Source organism: Motacilla alba, chromosome 8 (assembly GCF_015832195.1).
Source record: "Motacilla alba alba isolate MOTALB_02 chromosome 8, Motacilla_alba_V1.0_pri, whole genome shotgun sequence".
Taxonomy (NCBI): Eukaryota; Metazoa; Chordata; class Aves; order Passeriformes; family Motacillidae; genus Motacilla; species Motacilla alba.
In genome coordinates this window covers 4,764,015-4,781,529 of record NC_052023.1, presented here as the reverse complement: position 1 = coordinate 4,781,529, position 17,515 = coordinate 4,764,015, and the positions used below count along the sequence as shown (strand labels likewise).

The following is a 17,515-nucleotide window of genomic DNA, read 5'->3' as shown; positions in this document are numbered from 1 at the left end:
GAGAATAGCTGCTCGTAACCGGTTGCTAATTACAAGTATGAATGTCAATTAATTCATTTAGCTAATTATCCACTCTCTGAGCATCACGCACCAAAGAACTGTAAAAGACGGGCATATGGTGATGGATCAGAAGGAGGGAGCCCGAGCCGGCAAGGCTCGCTGGGCGGCCGGGGCGAGGGGATGCAGGCAGCCCGAGAGCTCGGGAATCACAACATTATGCTAATTGGGCCTGGAAAACATCAGCCTCTCCTTGCAACTTTTGTTTGCAGGCTCGAGCGTGGGTCAAGCATCTGAAGTGTTTCTAATTGTGCTGCTCCCTCTGACTCTGAGGAGTGGGAAGAATCGTTTTCACAAGCCTTTTGATCCTAATCTCTGGCTGCAGAAACAAACAGTCCTAAGGAGGGAGGGAGAGATCCCTGAAGATCTTCCTGGCCAGGGGCCTCCGTGCTAAAGGTGGGGAGATGTTCTGGAGGAAGCCTGCTGCGATCTGGTTTGCAGGGCGCCTGGGCTACTGCAAGAAAATGGTAGAAAACCATCCTGGTGAGAAATACCTTATTTGCCCTCCCAAAATTGAACGCTTTAAAGGAAATGTTGTTTTCTGAAATGATGGAATTTAATCGCATCTGGGTGTGCAAAGCCACCTGCAAGACATGGAAGGGTTTGTGCAGGGTGGAAAGGCCTCTCCGTTCCTGCTCTTGGAATGAAGAATGCAGATTTTATCCAAGTAGCTGAGCAGTGAATGCTCAGCGGGGTTAAAGTCCTCAGGCAACAATCTTCTTCCAGAGAGAATCTCCATCGCCATAATCGGATCAATCACCTGGTGCAATGCAGCACTTCCTCCATCCCCCAAAGGCTCCAAACCCCCTCAGGGGGGATCACCCTGAGCCGGGCCCCATCTCCACCTCTGCCCGGCCCAGCCCTTGCAGAGGTATCCTGGTGTCCCACCTCCCCTCTGCTTCAGTCTAGGATTTTGATGAAAGTTTTCCACAACCAGACTAAAATTTAGGTGGCTGAGGCAGGGGGTTTTGCCCTGTTTCAGTGCTTTGTTATTCTTATTTACCAAAAAAAGAGTGGGGCTTTATTTCCTGCTGAAATTGCTTAATTATTTCTCTGCTGGTTTTCCAGTGGCAATACTTGTGCTGCCAAGAGCTTTGATCAAACTCTTGTAGGTTGATAACCAAGAGTCACTTGTAAAAGTGTGTAACTCAAATACAAATAGAACAACATCTCCACTAAACCCAGCAGTCATTAACGCGGTGACACGGCGATTTGCATTTTATTTCCTTGTGAAAAAAAAAAAAAAAAAGGGGTTTTGTGGCAAGCCCTGTCAGAGGCACTTCAAAGGCAGCAGGGCCAGGGAGCAGCTGTGTGGATTGGGTTGGCTTTGGAGAAGTTTGCCGAGGCTTTTCCGGACAGTGAGTTTGGTGTCGGCACCTGCGGCTCTGGGGAAAACACCGACATTTTCAGGTAAGTTTAACTGAGTGCCCCTGGCTAAGGTGATGGGGGCAGAAGAGGACGATGAGTGGGCTGGGGAGGGCACCTGACCCCAGGAGCTGCTCCCTGGGGAGGGATGAAGGCCAGCAGCAGCATCCCGCCCCGCAGAGCTGCTGGCAGCGCGCCGCTGCCTCCCGCCGCTCCCGCTGGCTCTGCCGCCAGCCCGACACATTCCCTGCTGCATCCAGAGCCAAGCTCCCGAGCGCCGGCCATTTTCCAGGCGGGCTCAGATCTGCCAAGCGCTACCTTAAGAAAAGTTGTGCATGGCCATATTTAAGGAAGCGGGAGGGGGTGTGCGCTGGCCCCGTCCCAGGGCTCCGCGCCAGCCTGGCCTCGACGCCCGCGCCCGCAGGTGTCCGGACGCTTCTCCTCCGAGCCAGCCGTCGCCTCAACACCTCCCGCAAATGCTCAGCTTCTTCTGGCTGAGGTGAGGGCTGGGGGGAGCTGGGCAGCCTGGGGATCAGGGGGGGAACGCCGGGGCTGGGGGAGCGGGAGCTGCTGGGGAGAGTTCCACTGCCGGCGGCTCGTCCTGGCACGCGTCGGCGCTGGGCGGCTCTTCCGGGGGAAGATGTGGGGCGAAAGCCCCTTGTGACCCCCTGCTCACCCGGGTGATGCTTTCTTGCCTTTGGGGTTTGCAGCGAGCCGTGCTGCTGCTCCATCGTGGGCGGCACTGGCGACTTGTCCATGGGGACGTGGCATCCTCCGCCTGCAGCGGGGACAGCGGGGGACACCAAACCCCCCCAGGTCTTTCTGGGTGTGACAGGAGGAGTGCTGGGGGCTTTGGCTTGAATCAGCTTCTTTTCACTTAAAAGCAGGGGCAGATATTTGGGAAGCATGGGCACAGGGCTGCTGGGAATGGTGGCGGCGTGGGGAGGGCAGAGGGATGTGCTGGGGCTGGTGGGTGGCACGATGCCGTGGTGGTCTCCACCCCAGCAGCCTCAAATTCGGTGGTGACTACCACGATGGAGACCACCACGTCACCATGGTGCTCACCTGGGTGTTTCCTACTCCAGTGGTCTCAGCCGTGGTGACCCCCACTGCAGAGACCACACAGTTACGATCACCAGGGTGATCTAAGGGTGTAGACCTTTGCACCAGCTTGCTCTCCACTGTGGTGGTTTCCAGCTCGCCGGGCTCGGCTGTGGTGGTCTGAAACGTGGTGGTATTGATGTTATTATGGCAGTCTCCTCCCTGGGAACGCCGTGGGTGGCAGGGCAAAGGTGCCTGGGCTGGGCGGTGCTTTTGGTGTCGCCATGCGTGTGAATTTTGGGCCTGGTGGTGTTTGCAGGTGTTCTGGGGTGGCATATGGCTCTGTTCTCCCCTGCACTGGAGCCAGACCTTTGTCCCCTGGGACACTCCCTGGGGGACTCTGCCCCTGTGCCGGCAAACCAGCACCAGCCTTCCTGGGAGCCTGATGGGAGCTGCAAAGAGCACTCGGGCAGGGGTATGGATGGGGCTGAGGGCATGGCTGGGGCTGGGGATGCTTCACCCTGTGGTGGAGAGGAGTGGGAGGGTGCTGGAGGTGTCCCCGCTGTGCTCACACTGAGTGATGCTTTCCCATGGGTGATGGCTGGAAAACCATCAGCCCCTCCTCGTAAGAGGAGTCATCCTGTGTCCCACTCTTGCCTTTGACCCTTGGTTTGCACTTTCCTGGCCCTGTGCCTTGCTTTGCTCCATGTACTCTAAGGAAACATGATGTGTGGTCCCAAAAATACCCATTGCAGTGTGTCCTGGCCTTTCTTCTGGGCTGGCCACCCTCCTGAGTCCCACTGAGACCCACTGCAGGGAGCTGCTGTTTCCTCCCCTGGCAGTTCAGTCCCTCTTGTCCCAGAGGGGTCACATCCTGAGCAGCAGCTCTCATGCTGGGGACCCTGCTGCATCCTGGTGAGCATGGGCTGATGGGGCTGGGCTGTGCTGGGCATCTCCAGTGCTGCTGGCACCAGGGCTTTGTCACTGCTGGCAGTGGGACTGGCAGGCTGGGTCTCAGGGGATGGACAGCCCTCACTGCCCTGTCGAGATGGCAGAATTTCCCAAAGTAGGTCAGGGTAATTTTTTAACGCTGCAGATTTGCTTGTTACCATGGATATTGCTCAATTATACACCAATAATCTGCCATGAGAACTTCATTGTCGCCGCTTTCTTCCCCACCATCTCCCCCCTTTTTTTCATTTAAATACTTCCAGGGAGGGGTCAGGTTATGCTGAGGGGCTGGGGTGGGGATAGGAGACAGAGCCAGGTGAGGGAATATGGGAATTAGGTATTTGAGAGGTGTCAGTGGGGTGGTGAGAGAGCTCTGAGGGCAGCTGGGGGTGGCTCAAGGTGTGAGGCTGCCCCGCTCTGCCCAGACCACCCCCAAAGCCCAGCACTTGGGACCCGCACCCCAGTTTCACCCTCGTCTCTCCCTCCCATCCACTGTCTTGTGGGTGGCTGAAGCAAACACCCTGCTTTCAGTGGGCTCAAGGATTTGGGGGAGCAGCTGTTCTCCTGCATCTCTGCCCAGCATCATCCCGGGGAGCTGTGGCACCACGAGGACTTGCAATGGAGGTTCATGTCCCCTGAAGAGGCCAGCACTGAATTTCACAGCAGAAACGTTCCCTGCAGCTTGTGGGTGTTTTACTGCCAGGATGTAGGAGAGCTGTGGGGTGTGTGGGGTCCCTCTCCCCAGTATTTGCAGGGTTGTTGGTGTGTTTTCCTCTCAGTGTCTTCCCTGGTTTGCTCTGTGGGCTCCTTACGCCTCTGGCAGCACAGGAAGTGAGCGTGGCAGGAGGCAAGAAAAATATTTTGCTGGAAGGGTGTTTTTTTTTTCCTAATGCAAACTTTTTTTTTTTTTTTTTTTTGGGTAGAAGTGGGTCACTCGAGGGGTGACAGAGTAAGAGCATCATCGCCTGGGTACTGCATCCCGTTGCCATGGTGACCCGAGGGCTGCATCAGTCAACAGCTTTAAAAATGTGACAGTTGAGTGAGGCTGAAGATTTTAATGAGGACAGACACTTGCTGGCTTGGTTTCCATAACAAATACTCCATAAATACCCGCCAGCTGGATGGTTCCGGGTCTCGGGGCGCTCCCCTTCCCCGGGCTGGCAGTGTGGGCTGGGGCTGCCTGGGAAACAGCAGGGGGATGATGCAAAGCAGACAGCTCTGGGTGTTTTTCCCCCTCCTGCTAACGCAACCCAGGGGACAAGGTGACACGATTGCCCAGCCAGCAGCAGGTTTGGGTTTCCAAGGAATGTCCCTCTGGAGCTGTTGGCTGGGGCTGTGGGGTGTAACAGGACCACCCCCAGCCACTGCCACCGCCTTGTGCCTGCATTGGGCAGCAAACCCGTCCTGTTGAACAGGAGAGTAACCCTTGCAGCGGGCTCTTGCAAGGGCAGGTGAGCCATCAGGAAGCTCCCAAACCTCAATAACAAGCCTGGAGAGGTCATGGGGCTAGGGAAAAGGTCACAGGGCTGGGGAAAAGGTCATGGGGCTAGGGAAGAAGTCGTGGGGCTGGGGAAAGCAAAACCCAGTGCTGCTGGAGCAGGGGAGGGGGCTGTAAGAGGCTTGGCCGTGCTGTTTGTGTCTTGTTTTGTACTGACCACATTGGGTGCACTGTGTGTGATGCTCCAGCTCCTGATGGTGCAGGAGGCAAATCTACAGCTTCCACTTTTTTAACCCCTTGCCAAAATCCCATACATTGGGAAAAGGGCTGCTACCTCCAGCAGCCTGGTTTTAGCTGCATGGGAGAGGGATGTGTGCTGGGAAGCTGGGGGTATGCCAAGGGCCCGGCAGTGTTGTGTTTAAAAGCAAACTGTAAATATGAAGCCTTTTCCACTTTTTTTTTTTTTTTTTGCTGCAGCTCCCACACTGCCTTCCCTTGCAATGCCACCACGATGTCCAGCTTGGACACATGGCCGGGGAGCCTGCAGGCACCCAAGGACACATGATGCCCTTGTGGAATGCCAGGGCTTCGCAGGCAGAGGGACTGGAGCAGGGCACAGCAGCATTGCTGGAGTCGAGTGCTTCCCATTTGCTGCCCCCAGTACCACCCATGGCCGCCTCAGCCCTGCCTGCTGCCAAAAATACTCTCCTGGCTGTCTTGTGACTGCAGCGGTGTCACCGCTCCGGCCAGGGGAGCTTCAAGGCACAGTCCTCTGTCACATGTAGCAACACTGACACAGCATCACTGACTGAGGGGTTGGCCACGGCCCTGCAATGTGTGCTTGGTCCTGCTCCCCAAAATAGCTGGGACTCTTTCATCTGGGCTGGGGAGTGTGGGACCTGACCCCCATGGAATGGCAGGCACCTGCCCCAGGTCTGCCCTTCTGCATTCCAGCTCTGACAGCCTCTTGATAGGTGTTGGCGAGGGGTCAGTGGTGTGGGAGGGATGTCAGCATGGGATGTGGGGACAGGGTGTGACAACCCGCCACACACTCTGCCTTGTTTCCACCAGGAAACAGCCACCCCCGTCTCTGCCGGTCCTGCCGTAACCAGAGCCACTCTGCTCCTTTCCAGGTGTCTCTTAAAAATGGTCAAGGGGAATATTATAGTCCCTGAAGACATCTTGAGCTTCTGTTGCAATGGCCTCCAGGTACCCTTCGTGCCGTGCAACTAACCCGTGGCTCCCATTGTGCCGCCAGCTACTAACCCAGGCTGTGCCAGGGGGATGCCATCCTGTGCCAGGAGCAGCACAGACCCGGCCGCATCCTCTCCCAACACATTCCCACAGCCAGCAGCTTCTTCCCTAAGATTCAGAGCTGTCAAACGCCGGGAAAATGACCGGCGGGATCCCGGGCCAGGCTGTCTGCTCACGCTGCAGCAGGCGGCTTTGGAGCTCTTTGCATTGCTGGCTCGTACCCCAGAGCCTGCTAGCTTCCCAAAATAGCTCTGTGGCACTCGTGGAGGCGCTTCTGCATGCTGGGAAGCGGCCTAGGAGGTTCACACGGGGGTTTGGAGGCTTCTGGAGGGGCTCTGGTGGCCGGGGCTGGGTCTCACTGTGGCATGGGGGGACCTTTGCCATCGGCCGGGCTCAGTGCGCTGTCTCTGCCGAGGCGAGGGTTGTGCCGTTCCCGGGATGTCGTGTACCAGTAGCTATGGAAACAGAGGTTAGACCCGCTGGAGAAAAATGCTATTCTGAGAGGCAGTGAGCTCAGGGTAGTCGGGAAAGCTTCGTTTTCAGCATAAACCCATCTATAAAGTAATCCGGGCAAAGCAAAGGACAGGGAAGCTGCTGCGGTGGGACTCCTGCAACAAGTGCTGAGAGCAGGAGCTGCAGCAGGAGCAGAAAGCGGAAGGAAGGGCTCTGACGAAGCCCAGACAGCTCCTCGTGTCTCCTCAGTTACTCACCAGGCTAACTGAGTTCACCCCTTGTGTAACACGACTCACTTGACGTCTCTCATCAGCTATTTTCCCTGCCAGCACCACCTCAGCCTCCTCTCTCTCCCACCCTGCTTCCCACCGGGGTGCCAGGGGAGCTGCTCGGTGCCCAGCAAATGGACAAGCCAGCAAGGAACATATTTCACTGCCCAAACAACCCCAAGCTGGGCATGCTCCTCCTCTGCTCCTTGTACCACGTAGCTTCCAGTGCCTCCTTTGGTGAAGGGGGTGTGTTGGTGGAAGGTGTGGAGCACTGTCCAGCCCCAGGAGAGCAAACCCACCCTGTGCTGCAGCACCCTAAAAATGAAGCTGTCAAGGAGAAAAATTCCTTCCCAGAAGAGTGATTAACTTTGGGAGGGGTTTCTCATGGTTTTTGGGAGGGAGCAGTAGGGTTAGGTGATAAATGGCCTGAAAACCTGGAGTAATCCCCTACGGAGCTTTTTTTAGAGGGACCTTTTCCCTTTTGGCTGCAGGCACCTTGTCTTTGGCGAGGGCTGGGAGGCTTTGGTGGTGTCCAGGGCTGTGCAGGGTGGGGTTCTCCCAGCTCTGTGTGGGGAGTGTCATCACGGGTCACTGTTCCCTCAGGAGATTTGCTTCCCGTCGGGGTAAAACACGGCTCTTGTGCCCCACAGGGCTCGACCTCTCCACCCCGTGCCCGGGAGCCAGGGGAGCGGGAGGAGGCGCCGGGGGCCATGGCGAGCCCCTCGGCCGCTCGCAACCCCACCGAGGTGCAGATGAGCCAGCTGGTGCTGCCCTGCCACACCAACCACCGCGGCGAGCTCAGCACCGGCCAGCTGCTCAAGTGGATCGACACGGCCGCCTGCCTCTCCGGTAAGCCATCCCCTCCCTTTGCTAATCCATCCTCTCCTTCTGGAGCCCTGGTCCTGCTGGGCTGCCAGGGAAGGCAGCAGGCAGGATCCACAGGAGCCAGCTCATGGGCAGCATCCCTGGCAGTCCGGCACCGTGCGTGCCTCGGAGTGACGCCAGCTGGGGACCCACGTCATGCCATTTTGCTGAGTAATTAGAGAGCAAAGAGGAGCAGGACAAGAAGGGGAGGAGACGTGCACTGCAGCATGCATGCTGGCTTGGGGACAGATCAAAATCCATGCCTGCTTCATCTATAGTGCTGCCCTTTTCCTTGCCTGCTGTGCAGGGCATGGGCAGAGCAGGCTGGTGGCATCCCAGCAGCAGCCAGAGTGGGCTGAGCTCCTCCACTCAGCAGGAAGCGATGGAGCTCACCAGCTTAGTCAAACACGAAGAGGGTATGACAGGGAAACGGGTGCAATTCTGCAGTTGGATGAGGTTCCCTGAGCAGTTTTGCAGTCAGAGGTTCCTGGAGTCCCAAGGGAAAGCCGCACTGGCAGAGCAGCTTTGAAATATTTGCTGTGTGTGGGGAGATGGAATCAGCTGCTGGTGCATCCCCACAGATACAAGCTCATGGAAGGAAGGCAAACACCAGCACACCCTCCAAACCTTTAAACATCTGCAAACCCGCGCTGCCATGGGTGGAGAAACCCCAAAGCCCACTCTGTTCTGCTGCAAACGCAGCAATGGGCATCAGCAGGGAAAGGGACTCTGGCTGGGTGTCACCGGTGTCACCAGGCTGGGGCAGAGGAGCCCTCGTGCCCCTCGCACCCTCAGCACGTTGCTGCAGGTTGCTGATGCAGTTTGTTTTTCCTTTCCAGCCGAGAGACACGCCGGCTGCCCGTGCGTCACAGCCTCCATGGATGATATCTATTTTGAGCACACCATTAGGTAAATGCTGCGCGCACCGGCGGGGCGTGCGCAGGCAAACGCAGGGGTTTTTCCCATCTGCCGCCTGCAACGTGGGCAGGGGCTGGAGCTGGAGCAGGGAGCAGCCTGCCTGGGAGAGGAGGAGGTGCAGTGGCAGTGCCAGGCTGGCAGGGCAGGCAGGGACTGAGGCTCGCAGGGCTGCGGACGGGCTGTCTGCTCTGATTTATCCGCTGTCTGGTCGCCTGGGGAGCTCCTGCTGCGTTGGCTTCCCGGTATTTCCCCCAGCGCCAGCTCCTCCCTGGCTTTGTTCAGGAAACAGCTCTGATTTAGTGCTCTGGAAAGCTGGAATCTTGCAGATCGTGCCTCCGGAGCAGCCATGTGGGTGGCAGAGGCGTGGTGGGGCTCACCCACCCAGCGGGTGCTCCCGGCTTTGTGGGATGCATCAGGCTGGGCAGTGCCCGCTCAAAATTCCATCCCAGGCTGGTCCTGGCATCCCCTGGGTGCTGCCCCACAGAGGGGCCCCCTCTGATTCAGGCAGCCCTTGGGATGTGGTGTTTCAGGGGACAATGTTTCTCCTGACCTGAAGGTGTGACCAGAGGGGACAAAAACCCTCGCCATCCACAGGCTCCCAGTACTGAGACCATTCCCACCCAGCATTCCCAAAGCAGTCTCCTCCTTTTGTACCCCTAGTAAGCCCAGGTGCTGCCACCCACCTTTACTCGTCTCTCAGAGCCCCCAGACCCCCTGTGCCTGTCTGTTCCCACCCGGGTACCATTCCAGGGGGCTCTCTGGGGGTTTGCCATGCAATACAGGATCCGTGCAAGATAGGATCCATGCTGCCCAGCAGTTCCTGCCATGCCATATGGGATCCATGCAGTACAGGATCCATACTGCCCAGCTGCTCCCTGCTGTGCTGGGGCAGGCACCAGTGTGGGTACCCAGGGCTGGCACTGGGGTCCCTAGCTGTCAGCTGATTTGCTTGTCACTGAGAGGTCTGACTCACTCTTGGGTTTTACTGTCATTCCCAGGAAATGCTGAACTCACACTTTTAACACTTTTGCCCTCCTACATGAGATGCTCATTGCCCTGGGGCTCAGCTCCATGAGAAATCCACAGTGTGGGGGTGTGGTGCAGCCATGGTGCCACCTCCTGCTGGCAGAAGTGGCACCACTGGGGTTGATACTCAGCTCCCGGGGCAACTTTTCCCCATGGGTTTCAGGAGCAGGGAAGAACAGCCCCAAGCCCACTCCACAGCATTACATCAAGCCCTGCAAAGTAGCATTTGTCCCTCCTCAAGGGTGAGCTGGGCACTGCTCCAAGGGGGCAGGGAATTTGTGCTGCTCCTGGCTCAGATCCCACTCGCTGTGGTCCAGCTTAAGGCTCCGAGCAAGGGGCCTGGCAGGGATTTCCTGCAGAGCTGTTGGAAGGTGGAGGAGTTTTGTGTCAGATCTTCTTCCTGGCTGTTTGTGCTTCTGCTGCCCTTGCGCTGGGGGGGAGAGGCAGGGAGGAGCTGTGGGTGCTTGAGGGCATGGAGGAGACCCCAAATTATGGAGGAGACCCCAAATTATCACTGGCTTAAAACTCACTGTCTGGGCAGCAGATTGTCCCCATCCCTGTGCCCTGCTGTGTGGAAGTGCAGCCTCTGGGGAGGATCACATGTACCCTTGAGCGGGGCTTTGTGTGGCATTTATGGCACTGGCTTCTACTGTTTGATAAGGACAGAGAAGATAAACTATTTTTGGGGCTATATATGGACATGTGGGGCTGCCAGCCTGCCTGCCTGGCCCCTTGCCCTTGCATGCCCCTCGCCACAAACCCATCCAGAGCATCCGTCTGGCTGCTTCCATCGCCTCTAACCCTCTCCCCACGTTTGCTTTCTCTTTCTGCCCCAGCCAGCCGTCTGCCAGCCCTGCTGGGCAGCGGGACGGGAGGAGCGCTGTCGGGTACGGACGTGTTTGGCCCTAGAGCAGCCAGCCTAGCACAGTGCTGCCGTGAGTTGGGAGCCTTAACCCCACTGACGAGGCATGGCATGTGAACAGAGGCTGCTCACGTAACCCTGCTAACGTTCTGGCGTGTCACCAGCCCGGGGTCCGTGTTGGGGGACAGCCAGAGGCACCAGCTCCTGCCACTCCTGCTCCAGCCAGAGCCAACGTGTCATTCACAGAGCTCTTTTGGAGCCTGAAGTCACGTGTGAGGGCCCCGGGTGGGGGGGGAAATCTGGTGTCAAAGCACACTCTGACTCTCCCTCTCTTCTGGTTTTGAGAAGTGGTGGTTGCAGGGTTTATTTTTCCACTGAGTTTCCTAGCACTGGCCTCTTCTGGGGAGTGAGGAATACTCCTGATTTAAAAATGTGTTTGGTAAAGACTGCTGTTGGCGTCACCAAAAAGTTTAATCTGCTCATTCCATGGGTACCAGTGTGGAGAAGCTCGGGCTGCAGTGCCTGTGTGTGTTCTCTGGAGCCTGCTGAAGGCACAGAGGAGAGCAGCAGCTTGCTGCCAGCAGATATTCCATTTGAGATGGTGCAAAATGCCCCTGGCTGGGGCCTGCCTCCTGCCATCTCCCAGCATCCCACGGTATCCATTGCTTGTGGGGAGGCCCCGTGGCTGGTCCTGTGTGCAGGACAGTGGATGTGAGGCTGGAGGAGCTGTTTGCTCTGGCAGGAATGCGCATGCCCACATGGGCAGGGGTGCCAAGCAAGCCTCAGGCACCTCTGCCCCCTCGGGTGTCCTGGCAGCACCCCAGACCTGGGGACCCCCTTGCACACAGCTGCTCAGGAGTGACATCTCACTGCTCCAACCTCTCGGGGGTGGCTGTCCCCGTGTCCTGCTGGCCATCTGGCATGTCCCACAGCCCCAGGAAGCCTCACCACAGCGGGCAGTGAGCTGGAATGCTGTGGCACCTCGGAGGGAGCTGCTTGGTTGCTGTCGTCCCCCAGTAACCCCACACCCTTTCTCCTCTTCCTGTTTTGCAGCGTCGGGCAAGTTGTCAACATCAAAGCCAAAGTGAACCGAGCCTTTAACTCCAGCATGGAGGTTGGTGTGTGCCCCTGCCCCTGTCCCCCTTGCTGTGTGTCTGTCCCCACCAGCCATTTTTGGCCAAATCCCCAAACCCTCCCGCAATTCCTATCTTTAATCCCATGTGTTCATGGTTTTTGGCTGGCTCTGGCCAGGGGTGCGTGGTGGGATGTGGGCCCCTGGTGAGCAGAGCTCTCAGGGGTGCTGTGCCCTCTCCCAGGTGGGCATCCAGGTGAGCTACGAAGACCTGTGCAGCGGGAAGCACTGCAGCATCTGCAAGGCGTACGCCACCTTCGTGGCACAGGGCCCCTTGGGCAGCAAGGTGAGCAGCGGCTGGTGGCTGGGGGGACTCTCTAGCCTGCTACACAGAGGCAGTAAGGAAATGGCCCCTATGAGGCTGGGCTGGGCTCAGCTTTCCATCATGGCAACTGCTGTTTCTTCATGCGTCAGCGATCCCCTGTCCTGTGCTCGGGGGATGTGCCACGGTGGGTGGCTCTGGGCCTTGCTCCGGACATGGAGGGCACCTGCTCGCTGCTGCTCGTCCCCCAGAAGGACTGTACCCTGTCCCATCCCTCTGCAGGTGAGGCTGAAGCCGCTGACCCCGCAGACGGAGGAGGAGAAGATCGAGTACAGCATCGCCGCCGAGCGCCGCCGCATGCGCCTGGTGCACAAGGACACCCTCAAGGACCTCCTCACCAGCAGCCCCCAAGAAACCGGTACCGTGCCCCGCAGCCCAGGCTTCCAAAATAGCCCTGACACCTGCTGGTGACATCCCGCTTCCTCAGCAGGGTGCTGGTGGTGACTGCCACACGGTGGTTTGGGAATGCCCTGGCCGCGGCGGGGATCAGCCCCACCATCCCAGACTGCCAGGCCTGGAGGTTTTGGGGGTTGATGCAGTGGGAGGGCAGCTGTGGGGAGAGGACACGGGCTGGTGGGGTGCCGGGAGAGGGGTCCTCGTGGCCGTACAACACCCTGAACCCTGTTATCCCCCCGTGGCAGAGCTGGAGACGCGGGACGGCAGCGGGGCGGTGCCGGCGGAAAGGACGCGCGTGGAGAGTGTGGAGCTGGTGCTGCCTCCACACGCCAACCACCAGGGCAACACCTTCGGTGGGCAGATCATGGCCTGGATGGAGAACGTGGCCACCATCGCAGCCAGGTGACCCGACAAGGGCGTCAGGGTCAGGGGGTGACATGCCTGGAGGGGACACATGCGGCTGGGTTTGTCACAGCAGGACTACAGAGACCTTTCAATGGGATGGTGCCCAGCATGTCACCCTTGGGTGACACTGCACAGGGAGTCCCACAGGTGTGTGGTGCTGAGGGACGCCAGGGAAAGGTTCACACTCATTGCAGTTGGCTTGTTGCTCCTTCTCACGGCTGGCTTTGGCCATTGGGATCCAGCGGTGACATTTTTTGGCGTCCCCTTGTCTCTGGCTGGGTCGGGGAGGGTGCATGGGGCTGCCATCATGTGGGGCCACGGCCGGGGGGGTAACACGTGTCCCCACAGCCGGCTGTGCCACGCCCACCCCACGCTGAGGGCCATCGAGATGTTCCACTTTCGGGGCCCGTCGCAAGTCGGAGACCGCCTGGTGCTCAAGGCCATCGTCAACAACGCCTTCAAGAACAGGTGGGTGGCCGTGGTGGGGGTGCCCTTCCCGCCCTCCCCACGGCCCTCTGCTCCCTCATCCCCCCTTCTTCCCGGCAGCATGGAGGTGGGGGTCAGCGCCGAGGCCTACGGCCAGGAGATGTCCGTCAGCCGCAGGCACATCAACAGCGCCTTCATGACCTTCGTGGTGCTGGACCAGGAGGGCCATCCCCGCACGCTGCCCATGCTGGCACCCGAGCCGGGGGTAAGGACCGGCAGGGCTGGCTTCTCCCCAGGGCCTGCTGGCACGGGACCCCCAGGAAAACCCCACTCAGCCCCCCAGGGCTCTCGGATTGGCAGCAAAACAGACGCAGTTTTGTGATGATGGGAATGAAATTGCTCAATAGCAAGTGAATTAAAATGATTGCTGGGTATAACTAATAAAATAAACCACTTGCCTGCGCAGTGATGGGGATGTGTTAGCCATGCAAGGCTTAGCAGAGTATTGGCTGCAAATTCCAGCTCATCTTTTCTGTAATTTAGGGGAAGGAATGTTGAGGTGGTTTTGTACTTTTCAAAGCATCCTCATCCATAATTTTCTGGGATCCAAATATTTAAGGAAATCTGTCTCATGAGCACAGCAGCAAAGCAAACACTCATGGATCTCAGCTTCTCCTGGGCTGTTCCTTGTCCAGCTCTCTGATTTTTTTTGATGCCTTAAGACTAGGATCTCCCACTGTGATGGAGATCATCTCATGGCCAAAGTCAGGCCCCCTGAAACCTCCTCTCACCCACTTTAAAACACCACACTGCCACTTTCTTCAAAACAAGCTGCTTTTTTTTGGCTTTTATTTCCCCAGGAGAGGACATTTGCAGGTGCTAGGGTACACAGTTTTTGTTTCAGGGGCTTTGTTCAGGTTTGCAGCCACAACAAGGGTTTTCCCTAATGTGCCAGTGCCCATCACTTGATCAGAGCATGGTGGCAATGCTGAAATAACTCACAATTAATCACTCACCATCACTGCAGTGTGGCCACAGTAGTCACCTTCCAGCCCTTCCCTGATGAGTGTTTTTCCCACTCCCAAAAAGGCATGTTGTTTTTTTTTTTTTTATCCTCCTTTTCCTATTAACTTAATTGCCTTTTCCCATTTATCAGGACGGAGAAAGGAGGTACAGAGAAGCCAGTGCTAGGAAAAAAATTCGGCTGGACCGGTGAGCAGCACAAAGAGTGGGCTGTGGGGATGGAGGAAGGAGGAAGGGGGAGGCTCAGCACTGGGGGCAGGGACAATCTGGGGGTGGTTTGTGTGCCCTCCTAATTGGAAGCTGTTCCTTTGCTGCAGAAAATACGTCGTCTCCTGCAAACAGACTGAGGTGCCGCTCTCCGTGCCCTGGGACCAAAGCAACAAGGTAGGATGATCCCCGTGGGAACTGCTGCTCCTCCTCCTGCTTCCCCTCCTGCCCCTGACATGCTGCCCCTGCCCCAGGTTTATCTGAGCTACAACAACGTCTCTGCGCTGAAGATGCTCGTGGCCAAAGCGAACTGGGCGCTCGCCAGAGAAAAGGAGAAGGTACTGAGCCCTGTCCCCTCTCCCTCGGCCCCAAAGCAGGGGCAATCCCGGTGGGAACAAGTCCCAGCCGTGCCCTGTGCTCCCCGAGGTGCGGATGTACACGCTGGAGGAGGACAAGTTCCTGTCCTTCCGCATCGAGATGTCCGTCTGCATCCCGGCCGGCCGAGCCTTCTCGCTGCTCTCCAACCTGCGGCGCCGGCATGAGTGGGACAGCCACTACGTGTGAGTGCTGCAGCCTCCCCAGAATCACACCCCCGAGCTTGAGCCTCGTGGTTGAGCATCCCTGTGGGCTTTCCTGGGAGCCAGTGTGTGTCGCCTTGCTTGCTCCCAGAGACCCCTCACACGGCGTGTCCCTGTCCTGGCTCCATCTGGGCTGATGGCTGCGCTTTGCTGGAGCAAACATCTGTTTTGGGTCCCCCCAAATATTTTGGGTCTGCTGGTGGGATGTAAATGTGTAAGGCCCAGATTCAGGTGCACAGCAGAGTTTCTGTGACCGGTCCCCTTCCCTTACAGGAGTGCTGAGCTTGTCCAGAAGGTCGATGACGACGACATGATCTACCACGTGGTGAGCCAGAAGCTCAGGAACGAGAACAAACCGCAGGACTTCGTTATCCTGGCGTCCCGGCGGAAGCCCTGCAGCAAGGGGTGAGTGTCCAGCCCGACCCCTGCTCCCTGCCATGCAAGCTGTGCCAGCTCACCGGGCTCTCTCGTCCCCAGGGACCCCTACGTGGTGGCCTTTCGGTCGGTGACGCTGCCCACGCACCCCGCCAGAGCCGAGTTCACGCGCGGGGAGACGCTCTGCTCCGGCTTCTGCATCTGGCCGGAGTCAGAGGAGATGAGCAAGGTGGGACGCTGTGGCTGTGCTCCCACAGCCCACGGGGGAGGCTCCTCCCTCCCCCGTGCCCCTGCTGACCTCGTCCTGTGCCTCGCAGGTGGCTTATTACAACCAGGCTATGCCGGGGTACCTCACCTACGTCACCACCAATGTGGCGGGACTGTCCTCCGACATCTGCTCCACCTTCGAAGCCTGTGAGAAGTTCCTGCTGAAGAATAAGGAGGACCTGATCTCGCGGCTGCAGGACTTCTAGAGCCACGGCCCCCTGCTGACAGACGGACAGACGGATGAGGGGACACTTCTGTGGTGGAAGGGAACGTGGGATGTGACACCCAGATCCTGCCTCCCGGGGGGCTTTGGTCCCAGGGGCTGGGGTGGAGGGGCATTACTGTACCACCTCATCCCTTGCACTGATGTGTCACACCTCTTTTTCTTTCTTTTTTTTTTTTTTTTTTTTATTTAGAAATTTTATAAGCTGATGTACAGGACTCAGTTTTCTAGTTCACTTAACGCTACTTGAATCTTTATACGATCCAAAATCTTCTCAAAACAGATTATTTTTTTCACTAGTTCTCAGTGGGGCATAACTGGTTCCTTTTGAGGCAGCAAAGGGAGAGAGGGGGCAGTGATGTGGGGCGGGTGCTGTACCCCTCCCTGGTGTAGGGGTGGCTGGTGGAACATCCCACCTTCCCCAGTGCTGCTCCTTTTCCTGGGCAGGGCTGGCAAACAGCCCCTGATCCTCCTGGGCTGAAATCCCACCCCATGGGGCTGTGGAAGGAGCAGCAATAAAAGTGTTTTGAAAGGACAGACATCCTTATCTGCTCTGGGTGAGTGTCTGCTCCAGGAGCTTGCTGCATGGTGAGCTTGGAGCAGGGATCCTGCACCCACAGCCCACCTGGGGCTCAGGTGGAGGTGGGGTCCTTTGGGGCAGGACTGTGCTGCAGGAAAGGGCTGGTGCTCCCTGCAAGTGGCTTTTGGGGACTGCCTGGAGGTGTGGCTCTCATGTCTGGGACAGCCCTCCTTGTCCCCCTCTGCTGGGTGCACCAACACCTTGAGATGTAAACCCCCAACTGCCTCAGAGGTGCTGAAAAAGGAAAAGACAGAGCCAAACCTTGTTCCCCTAAGTCTGGGATGCTCTGGGAAGGGCACCAGAATGAAGCAGGGATGACAGTGGAAGTGCTGCTCGTCAGTCACAGCACAGGGGACATCTGCCCTCAGCCACAGGCCTGTGGAGAGCCCCCTCCTCAGCTTCCCTGGGTCACACAGCCAGAGGCTTTCTGATGGCATTGAGGTTTCTGGAAGAAAATGAGCGAGCCCTGGAAGCCCTTAGGCATGCAGAGCTTTGGGCACAGCAGGTTCTACAGGTGCCAGCTGCGCCCTTGCCTCTGCCTGCAGAGCCCTGTGCTTAACCCCAAGGATGTGCTTTGGTAGAGCTTAACCATGAGCAAGTGATGGTGATGCCATACTCAGGGTGAGGTGAGGCCATGGGGTACCAGAAATGACCACAGGGTCTTTTCCAGGACCCCAGGTGTCCCTCTGCAACACCCAATCCCTTTGCCACCCAAATTCCCCACCCAGTTTATAAGCAGAAGGAGTTCCTGCCCCTCTCCTGGGGCCACCAGGCAGTGGCTCCCACCCCTGGGCTGGCTGTGGCCATAAACCCCTAATCTCTGCTCTATCTCCCATCATAAACATCTCAGCCCAAGGCCTGGCACGGCTGGACCCTGACCTCCAAAAGATAAAGCCATCTTAGGCTGAACATGGTACAAAACATTCAATTTTTGTAGAGCCCTCTTATCTCCCAAAACTCAGAGCAATCCTGCCTTTTTATCACCGGGACGAGAGCCATCCTTTCTACTCACCGTTAGGAATTGCTGCTGCTTGATTAAGTGGAGGGGATGATGTATTTGCCTGAACATTAAACTTTAACTGA

General features: G+C 57.6%; 1 protein-coding gene across 4 annotated transcripts; it reads left to right on the top strand.

Annotated features, from left to right (window-relative positions):
• Positions 1-1,678: 1,678 nt before the first annotated feature.
• ACOT11 (acyl-CoA thioesterase 11) lies at positions 1,679-16,393 on the top strand. Of its 4 annotated transcripts, none has more exons than XM_038144600.1 (18): positions 1,679-1,921; positions 5,986-6,061; positions 7,479-7,677; positions 8,532-8,601; positions 10,473-10,523; positions 11,552-11,612; positions 11,815-11,916; positions 12,175-12,310; positions 12,594-12,750; positions 13,102-13,221; positions 13,300-13,444; positions 14,336-14,391; positions 14,520-14,586; positions 14,664-14,747; positions 14,836-14,969; positions 15,261-15,392; positions 15,465-15,591; positions 15,680-16,393. In XM_038144600.1, exons 1-18 carry the CDS (start codon positions 1,758-1,760, stop codon positions 15,833-15,835), a joined length of 2,037 nt encoding a protein of 678 aa, XP_038000528.1. In that variant the 5' UTR covers positions 1,679-1,757; the 3' UTR covers positions 15,836-16,393. The 4 variants fall into 4 exon arrangements, with proteins under 4 accessions (XP_038000528.1, XP_038000529.1, XP_038000531.1 ...); XM_038144602.1 differs by lacking the exon at positions 1,679-1,921 and adding an exon at positions 4,362-4,865; XM_038144601.1 differs by lacking the exon at positions 10,473-10,523 and having other exon boundaries at positions 1,680-1,921.
• Positions 16,394-17,515: the final 1,122 nt, after the last annotated feature.

Bases quoted from the DNA above. Each gene is read 5' to 3' on its own strand.
- ACOT11 (XM_038144600.1), top strand. From the start codon at position 1,758: ATGGCCATATTTAAGGAAGCGGGAGGGGGTGTGCGCTGGCCCCGTCCC. The intron at 8,602-10,472 runs GTAAATGCTGCG...TTTCTGCCCCAG, and splicing joins TATTTTGAGCACACCATTAG to CCAGCCGTCTGCCAGCCCTG. The intron at 11,917-12,174 runs GTGAGCAGCGGC...ATCCCTCTGCAG, and splicing joins AGGGCCCCTTGGGCAGCAAG to GTGAGGCTGAAGCCGCTGAC.